This window comes from Lathamus discolor, chromosome 5, assembly GCF_037157495.1.
Source record: "Lathamus discolor isolate bLatDis1 chromosome 5, bLatDis1.hap1, whole genome shotgun sequence".
In the NCBI taxonomy this organism is placed as follows: domain Eukaryota; kingdom Metazoa; phylum Chordata; class Aves; order Psittaciformes; family Psittacidae; genus Lathamus; species Lathamus discolor.
In genome coordinates this window covers 124007411-124020408 of record NC_088888.1, presented here as the reverse complement: position 1 = coordinate 124020408, position 12998 = coordinate 124007411, and the positions used below count along the sequence as shown (strand labels likewise).

Here is a 12998-nt window from a genome sequence, read left to right as displayed (position 1 = left end):
TCTGTTTACAGCTGGTGGGCCTATTTAAATGGGTAGGCACCTCCTCTGCAGCGAGGTTGCCTTCAAGTAATAATGCCTTCCATAATAATCTCTTGATAATGACTGTACATGAAAATAGTTTCCTGTGGCCTATCTGAAAGAATAAGCTATCCCATAACAAGTTCTAGGCTGTAAGTCTCCATATCTTCTTTTCTTCTTACTGCTTGTATGTAATAAGCAGTTTTGAACTTCATTTTAAAATAGCTTAAAAGTAATCCTTTGTAACTGTCCTTTCCACCTTTTCTGCTGAAAAGTCATAGCTATTCAGTACATTTTTATATCTTTCAATTACAGCTACTTGGAAAGGACCTTAAGATCATCTAGGTCCAACCCCCGTGCGATGGGTTGTACTGGTTGTACTGCACCCCATGGGCAGGGGGGTTGGAACTAGATGATCTTAAGGTTCTTTCCAACCCTAACTATTCTGTGATTGTATGATTTGCAATTTGATGTCCTGTTAAACTTGCCGTTCTTTAAATTTGCCAACAGATCCCATACATTTCGTATATAACTTGTTAGGCAAAGATATATTCACTTCCCTTTCTATATCAGATTAATATAAATGACCAGAATTTATAGTCAGATCATTATAAGCAGAAATTTCAGGGTGAAATGTAGGAAAACCTGCAGTTTCTGAGGGTGTTGTGCTGGGATAGAGCCTGAAGCTGTGAAAGGTCATTGGTTTTGGATGCAGTAAGATGAGATTCATGTGTTGGCTACTGCAGTAGTCAACGACTTCAGGTTTTTGGCCACAGTTATACCAATATGTGCACGAATTATGCAGAATCTCAATGCTCTGAATTATGAGTGTTTCAGGGTAAAGCTGACTTCTCTTGTAAGACATGTGAATTGTGAGGCAAACTTTAGCTGTGCCAAGTCCCATCTCTTCTGAGAATACAAAGTAATGAAGCAGCCAGTAAAGGTTTGTCTGACCATGGTCAACTCCCAAATCTTTCCTCTTTGTAATTATGCCATATGTCTGGATAAAGACCCCAGAGATTGTGCATTTGATAGGATTTGCACACTGTGAATACTCTGATAACACACTGTCTACGTTTTGAAAACCATGTTGCAAGATGGAAGGTCCTTTAAGGTAGACGTGAGCTCATCACAAGACCTGAAAAACTGCTGCTCTGCTTCATTGCAGAGTACAGTGAGGATCTGAGATTTGTCCCCACATTGTATGTTCATTGTGTGTCTGAGAAAAGAAAGATAGTGAGTTATTCATAGATACAGAGAGTTATCCATGGGTATGGTGAGTTATTCATAGGCATAGTAGGTAGAACACCAGAATTAAAGAAAGGAGGTTTAAATTAAGAAAAGAAAGGAGAGAAAACCAACCTTCCAGCCTCCAGCTCGAGCAAGAGACAGAAGTAGCAGGGGCTGTTGCTCTGAGCTGCTTCTTGGGAACAGGGACTTTAAGCTCACTATGTTTCTTTCTTTAAATAGTACTATTGAGAAGGTGAACTGGTGCTGAACAACTTATTTCCCTCAGATAATACAAATACGCTTCAAAGGTACTATGAGACACCTAGGAGACAGTTTTGGTTCAAGGTGGCTGGTTTATTTTCCTCTTTATTACAGCTGCATTTCCATCTCTCTAATTTTTGCGTTTGCTAGAGCAAGCTTGCAGGAATCTGCTTCCGTAATATTAAGAGTGGTGACTCTGAAAAACTCAAAGCCCATTATCTCTCTAAAAGTGACAAATCATTGTACAATTCAGGAGGAGTTTAACCTTGGGAACTGAGATGTGCAAGTGTCTATTTGGGAGCTGATACAAGGAGTGAGGGGAAGGCTTTGCAACAACCACCACCCATCTGGAAAGAAGTCAACAATTTAGGAAGGACTCCCCCAGCTCATACTAAGACTTTGCTGTCAATTCTTGTCCCTTCTCTCCCCCATCATGGGAGAGTAGGACAGATTTGACGTAATAATACACAAGATAACTATGACTTTGAGCAGCTGCTGTTATTACCCAGCACGTGCCCTGTGCTTAGCATAATCCAGCAGTATGAAAAGGAAACCTGTTTTCCACTGGTTTTCTCTGGATCTCCAGAGTATTGGGCCCCTGAGCAAACTGGGCAGAGAAATTTCATTATTATAAAGGGCAAAATACTTATATATGGGAAACTTGGGGATAATATTAAGGTTTTTCCTTAGAAAAGAAAATGAAAGCCCTTTGTCAAATGTGCTTTTCCAGTCTCATTTATTTACATGATGAAAATAATGATGATCCTGCAAATATCTTGGATGAATGGAGGAGCTACATGGCAGATTTTACTTAGAGCACTTGAAATAAATCACGATGTGGCATTTTTGGGGGGACCCAAGATTTACTGTCTCCATCAGCAGTTATAGCTATAGGGTGGGAAAATAACAGGAAAGATGAGGCTGAGGAACAGTTCTAAAATGCCTCGTGGGTGTATCTGCTGCATGGAGTTAAGTAATTAATCGACTGTTGTTTCTCTCTCCTCTCCCCAACCTTGTTTTATTTCTTCTCCCTCTCCATGTCTGTCCTCCTGCCCTCCCCACCCACCCTTACTTTTCTCTTCCATTCTGCTCCTCTGATTGGCATCCTCTTTGCTCTGCCTGTGTGGTTCAGAAGTGGGGTGCCCATGGGAGGTGCTGCAGGAGCAGTCTCATGGTGTGGGAGCTCCAGGAGCAGTGCTCCCACACTACGGGACCACTTGGTCACTTGTGGGGCTGTCCCAGGCAATCCAGGACAGTTGTAAGCTGTGCTGTGTGTTATGTAGGAGTTGGGTTTCACTTCAGCAAAGGGCTAACTTCTGAATTGGGACTGGTTTAACTGGCAAAGAATTTCTATGATAAGAAGTAAAACAAGCTTGTGTGAAGACTGTATTTATGTTACTAATGCAAAAGGCAAAGATATATTTGCATTTGCATTCTGCTAACTAGTAATACATATCCTATGTCTGCAGCTTCCATTTAGTTTGATTTGCATGACTACATAAACTGAAAACTCTTGTAATATACCTGGTGATGGAAAACCCTTTGAAGCAGGTTGAATGCTTAGGAAACAAAAAGCAGCATTGGCATGTTTGTCTAGTTTTCTGGTTTCTTAACATACTGGCTTGTCGCACTCTCCACGAGCTGCCTGTCTCAGAGCCTGTTCCCCAGTGTGTTACTATGCATCATTTGTAATCATATGCTCTGATAAAGGCGAGAAGTTGAAGAAGGTTGAGAACCTGGATCTTCTCTCTTGAAATATTACCCTTTTGATTCTTTATTGCTTTAAAACAACATGAGCTGAATTAAACAGGCTTTCAAAGTAGCCTCGCAAGTGGTGAGCACAGACCTTCGTACCATAAACTGGATGATTAGACATATGGTTACAAAATTTGCTCATGCATTTTTACATGCACACTTCTGTGGGTGCAGCGTAAAAGCTTTGAATGTGAATCTGCTTCGTATTGATGTGTAGGAGGGAACTGTTCAAAATATATCTGGGAAAACACATCTCTGGGGTGGAGAAAACAACAGCAGGCTTATTCCAGCAGAAACCTCCCATCTGAGAATGAGCAGCATCCTTTGGGATATTCCCTTTTACTTTCTCAACAGCACCATGTCAAGCTAATGCATCCTAAGCATATTTGGCAGCATGCTGGTTTCATCACAGTTGTCCCCAAGGCTTGAACACATTGTGAGTGGTATTTTTGCAGTCCCTGCCAACCTACTGAACTCAGTGTCAACCTGGCATCTCCCACGGGTCAGCACAAAACTGGCCCAAAGGTCTGTTCCCTTTGGGGGTGTGGAATTGAGGGATGCCAATACTGTCCCAGGGCACAACGTGTCACCAGCGTTTCCTTCTCTGAACTTGAGTGCTCTCTGCCCTGAGGTTGAGGTGAAATATTCAACTAGTTTTGAGGGTTGTAGTCCAGGATGGGTTGAAAAAGTGTTGGTTTCGGCTATGCTTTTTTATGCGGGGGAAGGATCAGCCCATAAAGTTCTCCGTATACTGTTGGTGGAATATTTCTATTTATCCAGTAAGCACAGCTTCAAAACGTGTCAGAGATTATGGAAAGAATAAAAAAAAACAGATGGGGAAGGCTCTTCCCCTCAAATGTGATCACAAACCCTGAGAGAAGCCTAAGGAAAGAGAGAGACCTTCCAGAACATGCTGAAGTTGGGTTGATTCTGGTGCCTTGGTAGTATATGGAAAGAATTCTCCTGCAGTCTTATTACCTGAGGTGATCAAAACCTTTTTAGCTCAAAGACAGAAAGCTAGGTTTTGCCTAAAGCAGGTTACAGTGTGTACCTTGCAGCTGGTTTGAGCAGTTGATGCTGAGGGAACCTCCAGACAGCCCTGTGCCCAGTGTGTTGCCCTCTGTGCAACGGGGCCAACCCATTTGCAACAGTTGTGTAGATCAACAGCTTTCCAAGATGCTTAGAACAATAAACTTGTTAAAAAATAAGGGCCTTCAGGTCTCATTCAGAAGTGATTACCTGCCTTACTAATCTACTTCCCTGCGTGTTTCACATGTGGGGACTGAACTGGAACGACGCGCAAATGTAATGCCTTAACGTGACTGCACCACGAAGTGCTTTGCAACACCACCTGTGTTTTTTGGTTACTTTATGCATCAGCATACATGTGAAATCATCAATATTTGTGCTCATGCTGAGGCTTTTTCACTGCTACCCCCTTCAGAAACAATTTGGATTAAAATTGATGTTTCCCTCTGTTTTTGTGTCAGCTTTGCTTTGACCCACTGTGTTAAAGCAGGGTGTTTTCATACTGAATACTGTTCTCTTTGGTTGTCTCATGTTATCCACAAAATGTGACTGGAAAGTAACATCAGGAAAAGGTGTCTGTTTAACTCCTACCTATGTTGGGATGGGAAAATGCATGGGTTTAAAATTCACAGGATCTTTTAATCCCCTCTTACAGCTCCAGTTTTGCAGCAGTTTTAGGGCACTCCATCTGCACTGCCAGGAGAAATGTACTTTGAAAAGCTGCTTTTGCATTTTCACAAATGAACAGTATATATATATATTGAAATCTCAGGGGTTTTGTTCTGTTGTCCAAACAAACCTACAGTAGTGGGTCCTCTTACCTCTCTTTGCACTTTGCTTTCTCTTCCTGGGAGCAGTCCTGCTCAGTTTTGTGTAGCATCCAAATCTGTTCCCTCTCCAGGTAGCTGCCATCTAAATTCACACCTTAGTTTCCCTGTTGGACAGTCTTCAGCTTCTCCTCTACCCATTCCTGCTGAGCCCAGCCCGTCTGTCCCTGTCCCAAGCCTCACTGTCACTTTCATGCAGTGCTGTCTCTGAAGATCCCATTCTGTTCCCCATTGGCCTCAGAACAGAGTATTTGTGTTCTTGCCAGTTTATTACTGATGCAGGCAGTGTCTCTCATCAGAGAGCAGTTATGCCATGTGCTCTAAAAGCATGAGCTGGTTATCCCTGTCCCATAGAATTTATCATAACAGTTTTGGTCTGCTTTCTCTCCTTTATTTTCTCTCTAAATATATCTGACTTTTTTACCTCCCTTTACTTTGTCCCTGTTTCCTAAGATCACATCTCTTTTCTCTCTCAAGCGGCTTCACTCTTCCATACCCTCATTCCCTCTTCCTCCATGCCCAGCCCTCGCTGTGTCTGTCTGTTATTCTCTGTCCTGGTGCTGCCTCTTCACCCTACCCATGATTTAGGCTCCTCTTCTTACTCATGGTTCTTGGTCATTTCAGTTCACCTTCTGTTTAGGTGTGAGGGAATGAATTGGCTCTTTCACCCTTCTCTCTGAAGACAGTGGGTGAGGTTTGTCAGTGTAAATCTGGAGTAGTTCACTGATTTATACCCCTGCATACTTGTGTAAGCATATTGTCAAGCTAATCATTAGTAACAGGAATTTTATTTGCTGTATTCACAGTATCTAAAGAACCGAAAGCCCTTTAATGTCTGACTGTGTCTTACCTTTCCTGGAACTCATTCACCCCATAACGTAATAGAAGCACATTTATTTTAAATGACTGGAAAGAAACCTTTAATGCTTGTATTATGTTTTAACTTGCTTTCCTTTGGAGGCAGGGAATTGTCAAGTAAGTACTAACACAGAGAAAGCACAGATTGCTGTCCATGTACAATGCAGACTGCATAGATCAAAAGGGGGAAATACATGTCATTTGCTACAGTGCCCATTTCTTGTCTTGACACTGCCATCTTCTGTATCAAAATCAAGTAGGTGCAGTCACAGACTTGTTAAAAATGAAATTACTTCTTAAAATGTTAAACATTGGGTGTTGCTTTATATCTGTTTTCTTAACATAATAAGGCAGTGAATGCATACATGTGTATATATATGTGTATATGTATATATGCACACAACATGGTGTTGGTGTGTACTGTGAAAAGGTATATAGCAAAGTATATGTGTGTATGTGTATGTTTCCAAATGAAATCTCATGCTTACAGTAGTGATGATCAAGCATGTCACAGTGTAATGTCCTCTTCTTTTCATAAAGAAACTTGCCTTGCTCTTTTCATAAACTTTAACTGATGCTAAATCTTGGGGGTTAAGAAATGAGAAGAAATGTACAAATGATCTCTTTTAAGGTTCCACTAAAACAGAAAAAAGAGCAGGGAGCATGCAAGAAAATGATTTATTACTTTCATAAGCAAGGCCCTGGTAAATCTGGGCTGCAATGAAATCATGATTTTATTTTGTAAGAGCCTTAAGTTTTGTAAGAGTTTCCTCCCCCGCTTCTCTGGTGACTGCGCTGCTATTCGGTCCAGTTGCCACCACCACTTATGTAATGTGATTTGATTGACCACTTTCAGAGAAAATAAAGGTACTTGTTTCCCTCTGAGCAAAAAAGTACAAGCTGTCCCCATGAGCAAGTTGGCCTCCCAAGGAACAATGACGAGGCAAAATCACAGGCTGAACTAGGAGAGAAAACAAGCATCCATTGTGTGACGTTCTCAACTGTGCTTAGGAGGCTGTTAAGTTCCTACCAGTTTCCATCCCTGTCAGAAACCTGCAGATAGACACATGGAATCATATTCTCCTGCAGTATACAGTGTGCAGGAAGCATGGATGTAGCTTCCTTTTTACCTCCATCCCATAGGATCTTTAGTTCAGAGCATACCCAGGGATGATGTTTCTGAATTTGTGGACTGGTGCACTCTTTAATTTCTGTTTTAGTTCTTGCTGGCATGCTTGAACAGCATGGTCTGTGCCACAAAGGAATGACTGGTCGACTCTAAAAGTGCTTGTGCATGAGTAAAGTGGTCAGAAGTACACCTAAACTGTATTAAGTTTCTTACTTGGCTTTATTTGCTGCTTACAAGGGGATCAAGGTAACTCTTTCACTCTTTTAATGTCACAAGATCACCTGCTAATGCACTTTGCTAGTACTTAGTGAGTTTGTTTGTTTGCTTGGGAAGTGGGTTAGTTTGTTCACCTCCAGCTTTGGTCTGTCTAATTGAAAGCTCAGATTTTCACGCTGCTTACTCCTGCAGTAAGTATTCTAGCTGTGTAGCAGTAAGTGCTCTAAATGTGCGTTTTGTCAGTTGTTGCCTTTAATACCTTCCATACAAAAATACAGTTCCAGAAAAAAGCATCTCCCTTTAAGTAAAAGGAATTTCATTCTTTTGCGATTACTTTTTGCACAAATGAGAATTAATGGCAGTAAAAGCAGAAGGACAAGAACAATGTCATTTTCATGGCATTCATCATGGATATTGCACACATCTTTTTAAAAATCTTACACTGTGGAAATGCTTTCCAAATTGGAATATTTATTAGATAAATTGAGGGCTTTTCACTTATAGAACCCCACTGTTGTTTAACCTTGTCTCCAGAACCTGCGATTGGAGTTTAAAGGCATGTTGTGAGGTGGGGTTTGTGTAACAGCAGCCATCAAGTGATGTTTTGGAGAAGAATTTAACCATAATATCTGGTTTTATTCTTTTCCCATCACTTCTACCCAGGACCTTTTCTAAGTGAAACATGATCAAACCTGATGAAGGATGTGGGCCAGATTTCTGTGGGCTAATTTCTCCAGTAATCCAGTGCAACCCTTATGGCTCTGTTCTGCTGCGAACAGGGTTAGAATTAGCCCTCATGAAGTTGTTACATGAATTAGCCCTCATGAACTTCTGTTAACAGAAAGGGAGAATCATTATGCTCAAATTAACACAGTGCTCATCTACAGTGGAGCAGGCCTTTGATTTTGTAAGGTCATGAACTTAAGAGGCTGAGCTCCTGCTTCTCCTCTTTGGGTCTGTGCCTCTTCTTTCTTCCTCATAAGGATCAATAGTAGCAGCACAGGCTGCCAGTCTTTAAAGACCATTTGCTCAGATCAGATTTTGTTTTCAGTGTTCCACATTTGTCTTTTTAGCTACTTCTCGCAACTGTGATTATATAAAAGTGCTTTGCTGGCCTCAGTCCCTGTTAACTTCACACGGATGAATAACTTGTACAGTTCAAATCTAACCATTTCATAATGTCCTGGGTTGAGCAGGGTCGGGTTTAAACCACAACACATCTTTAATATGGTTTTGGAGAAGGTTTTCATGAAGTCATGTCAAGGTTTCATGATGGGGTTTCTCAGAAGCAGCAAGGTTGGGGAAAGGTCAAGTGCCAGCTGTAGAAGATCTTTTAGCTCATTTCTGAAAGCAATGATTTACTATCCTTTAGTATTCAATGAATTCCCCATGGATTTAAATCATGCGGGTTTTAGAAAATGGCATAAGGTGTTCTGCCACTCATCCACAAAATCAGTGTTATTTCTGCTCTTTCCATCAACATGCATATGATTGTATTCAGTTTGTTGGTCAGCTCTAAAAAAACCTAGGCATTAAGCTGACAGAGTTGCAGTTGGCCATTTCTTGTTGCCGTACCGAACACATGCTGTGGTTTTGGAGGTTTTATTTGCTTTCAAGCATATTGATTGTCCTATTTTGTACCTGTTTGTTTCAGGCCACCAGTTAGCAGAGCTGCTCCTCAACCCGAGAAACTGCAAAAGAACAATATCAACAAAAAAAAGAAACTGGTTGAGGTCAGGCTTTATCCTTTTGCATTTGCTTTAGAAGTGCTGGGGGAAATCCATCTCCGTCATGGAGAGGTAGAAGAGAAGAGAAAGAGATTTCTAGGAAGTGCTTTCAAACACCAGGAGATGTGATAGAGAGCAACCTCTGTCAGGAAGAGCCTAGATTCAGGGTGTTAAAGCTTGCCTGCAATGGGAAGCTCTCCAAACCCACCATCTGTCTCTGAGTTTGAAGGCAGGTAGACCCAGAGTGTATGTGCATTCACAGCAAAGCCTGTACTCACTACATAATCCCAGGGGAAATACAGTCAGAAGCTGCATGTTCACACATGAAAAATCACATGCAGGACTTTGCATGCTGAAATTTGCTTGTTTACTTTGGAACACACCTTTTCCCCCAAACAGCCTTTTTGAATTCCCACACTATATGCTGAACAAGAGATATTCTATGTTCTATGTGGGCTGTTCGCAACACTTGCTTGGGCTGCCACTATCATTTGAATTGTGCCAAGGAAGCTGTGATTGTGTCTGGGACAGGTTCATTAACTCTTGTCTTCTGGGCTACAAAAGCAACTTTAAGAACTACCCATTAACCACCACTGTTTTTCTGGAGGAAGTTTCCTGAGTAGTTACTTATTGTATGCTGAAATTACACCTCTGATTAATGTGTTAATTGTAAAGTTACTTATAGCCTTTGCTTCCTGTAAGGACTTTAAGGTCAGAATTTGATCTATTAAAACTCAGTAGTTTGAAATAATGATTTTTGAAGACTCTTAAAGTAGAATTAAAGACACTCGCAAAGATCTGATGTCCTATATGGATATCAAACTGTGATGGGAAGATTAATAGATTTGGATCTGTTTTATAAATTGCGTATATTCTGAAGGGAAATTTACAGCAGCCAGATGAATTATTAAAGAAATAGTAATATAAATGCAGTGCTTAGTTGACCATTAAAGCATTGTATATAGTCTGTGAGAATGTCATGCCCCAATAAATGAGTAAAAGAACAAGGTTAACTGATATAGTTTAATTATATCACATCTACAAGGTATTTGTAGCTCATGTGATTACTTTTGAACTCTGCTTATGTGAGGCAAAATCTGTGATCTCTTGTTCTTTCTTTCATTTCATTCTTCCTCTTTCTTATTGTTTTACTTGACCAGGAGCTGGCTTTAGACCATGTTTTTGGATACAGAGGATTCGACTGTCGCAACAACCTCCATTACCTGAATGATGGTGCTGATATTATTTTCCACACAGCTGCAGCAGGCATAGTCCAAAATCTTTCTACTGGTAATTCAGCTTGAAACAACACTTTGAGATGAAAAATGCTTTACAAGTAAAATATTTCTGATTGAAAGCCTGCTGCCTTCAGAAGGAGCAGGGGCAGAGGCAGAGAAGCTGTCACATCTGGTTACCTTTAGGGACTTTGGTCCTAGCATGGCCTCTGACCCACAGAACTGGGAAGCTCAGTCCCATCTGCTCTATTTTGGCCCTTGCCCATGGGATGATAGTGCAAAGCTCAGACTTCACAGGGCTTACTCTCCACTTTGCCTTGATTTACTGGGGAACTGGGACCCTGCACTTCCCAGTTTGGCTTTTCCTTGCAGTTATGGGTTGCTACAGGATGATTCTTGTGCTGATTCCTGGTTCCCTGAACATAGCTACGTTATCAAATACTGCTTTTATATATAGATATGTGTGTTCATGGTTATGTTCATAGTGCATTTGCTAATGTTGCCTGGGAGAGAGAGCAGAGCAGCTGCTGAGGTAGTTCCATCCCCATCCATCCCTGGAAAGCACAGTATCAGTGTAGCAACAGGCCAGGTATTCTTTGTTTCAGTGATGGCTTTTCCTTCAATACTGTTGTGATTAAAACCATGTTTGAATTTTATTAGGTAGTCAGAGTTTCTACCTGGAGCATACTGATGACATTCTCTGCCTAACTGTGAATCAGCACCCAAAGTATAAAAACATTGTGGCTACCAGCCAGATCGGTAAGTGGCTCTCCATATAGTAATGTTGTACTCACAAATCATCAGGGGCACTGATTTATTTTGGGCTTTTCTGTGTTGGAGTTTTACCAGGACATGCCAGTTCTATTGTCTTCAGTCTTTGATTTTTAAAGAGGTAATCAAGCTTCAGGATTTCCTATGATTTGAATTTCATCTGTGATTGTGAGTGACTGGATTTTAGAGTTAATTGTAGCATAATCATATTTCAGAAAGCAAACCTTGATAAACTGCACTAAATCATCTTGCTAACCTGTAATCATGTGATTTATAGAATTCCCATTCCTTCCTGTATCCAAGGCAGTGTTTAGCAGTAAAATGTTTAGCAGTGACAATAGAGCTATACAAAAAAGGAAAGAAAAAGAGTGGAATCTCAACAGAAATTCTGGCACATGTGAGGGGCCAGTTGTGAGACCCTATGTATTTATATGTTTCGTATTTACACAAGGAGCCTTCTTACATTCCCTAGTGCCTTTTGCAGGAGTAAACATTGCATGGGAAATGCAGGATATTTGTCCCAAGCCTTCCAAAGGATCTGTTGCCTTTCACTTAAACCTTCTTAATATAATTAACTGCATGAAAAAGAACGGTATCATTTGAATTCATCTCATCACAGAAGGAGACCTGAGTCTGTAACTTCTGTAGTGAGTAACTTCACAAGGGGCAGGAAAATGGCACTTTGACAAAGCAGCTTTGCCGCCTGCACCCAGGGCTGTCACTTCAATCTGGATGTTGACTGAACACAAAAATCTGTGTCTTGTCAGAGCTTCTGTTCAAAGTACTGGGTTAAAACCTGACTGTTACAGCCCCCTTTTTAGTCCATCAGTAAGAGCCCATGAAATCAGCGCTTCTGATTGTGGTTGAGATTCTGTATGACCACAGATTCATTCCACTTTGAAATGTAACAGTTTGTAAAAGCTGCATGTCTTTAGCATTTCTTTTAAAACTCAAAGTACTAAATATTGTTGCAATATTTGTGTATAAAAGCCAATATACCCAAAGAAGTTCAACAATATTCCTGCTTATTTGCTTTGTTGATTTAATCCATATCCATTTTCAAACTTTTAATTTTGTTTTTCCTTCTGGTGCTGATGCTGGCACTTCAGCATTAGAAACATGACTTACTTCACCTATTGTTTTCCCTTGGTGCTTCCTCATTTGCCATTGCTCTCACAATGCAGGTGATATGACAGAATTCCCAGGTAAGGCTGATTTGTTTGTGGATTTTAGTCCAGCAGAGTTCTGTTAAAGTCTCATGTTTCCTCGCTGTATCTGTGTGAACCGCGGATACAAATGAAACATCCACAGTTCCTTTTGCATGAGGCTCTTCATGAGTGTTACGTTGTTCTTTCAGAACTTGTCTTACTTCATGAAATCCAATGATTCCCCCTGTGTTTTGCAATGATTATTTTTTGGTTTGGGTAGTGTTAATCTTAAAACAACCCCCCCCCCCAACTTCCAACTGTCTGTTTAGGTTAAATGTTCTTGAAAAATGCCTCTTTTGCAATGAAGCTTTCCAAATGCTGAATTAATTCTCTTTGAACACATCTTTTCGCATGTAGGTACAACTCCCACAATTCATGTATGGGATGCTATGAGTAAGCAAACGATTTCAATGCTGCGTTGCTTCCATACCAAAGGGGTCAACTATGTTAACTTCAGTGCAACTGGCAAACTTCTGGTTTCTGTGGGAGTTGATCCAGAGCACACCATCACAGTGTGGAGGTGGCAAGAAGGTAACTGGAAGAATCATCTTCCTTTGGCCTGACAGAACTGTGTATAGTTGTTTGCTTTTTCTTTCAAGTCTTTGGAATAGATGGGTATTCCAGAGAACAGATTGCTCTGAGTATCACAGCTCCTTAAGTCACAAAACCAGTTAAAGGAGATGGCAAAGTGATAGATAATACAAACAAGAAAATCAGTTTTAAATTTCCACTAT

At 40.8% G+C, this 12998-nt stretch overlaps 1 protein-coding gene across 1 annotated transcript in view; it reads left to right on the top strand.

Annotated features, from left to right (window-relative positions):
- The window catches only part of EML6 (EMAP like 6), a 116907-nt gene that overhangs the window by 89682 nt on the left and 14227 nt on the right, over positions 1-12998 (top strand). The window contains exons 28-31 of the mRNA XM_065682510.1: positions 8978-9056; positions 10211-10340; positions 10946-11044; positions 12622-12795. Of these exons, the coding sequence (XP_065538582.1) occupies positions 8978-9056; positions 10211-10340; positions 10946-11044; positions 12622-12795 (482 nt within the window). The remainder of the gene's footprint in view (positions 1-8977; positions 9057-10210; positions 10341-10945; positions 11045-12621; positions 12796-12998) is intronic.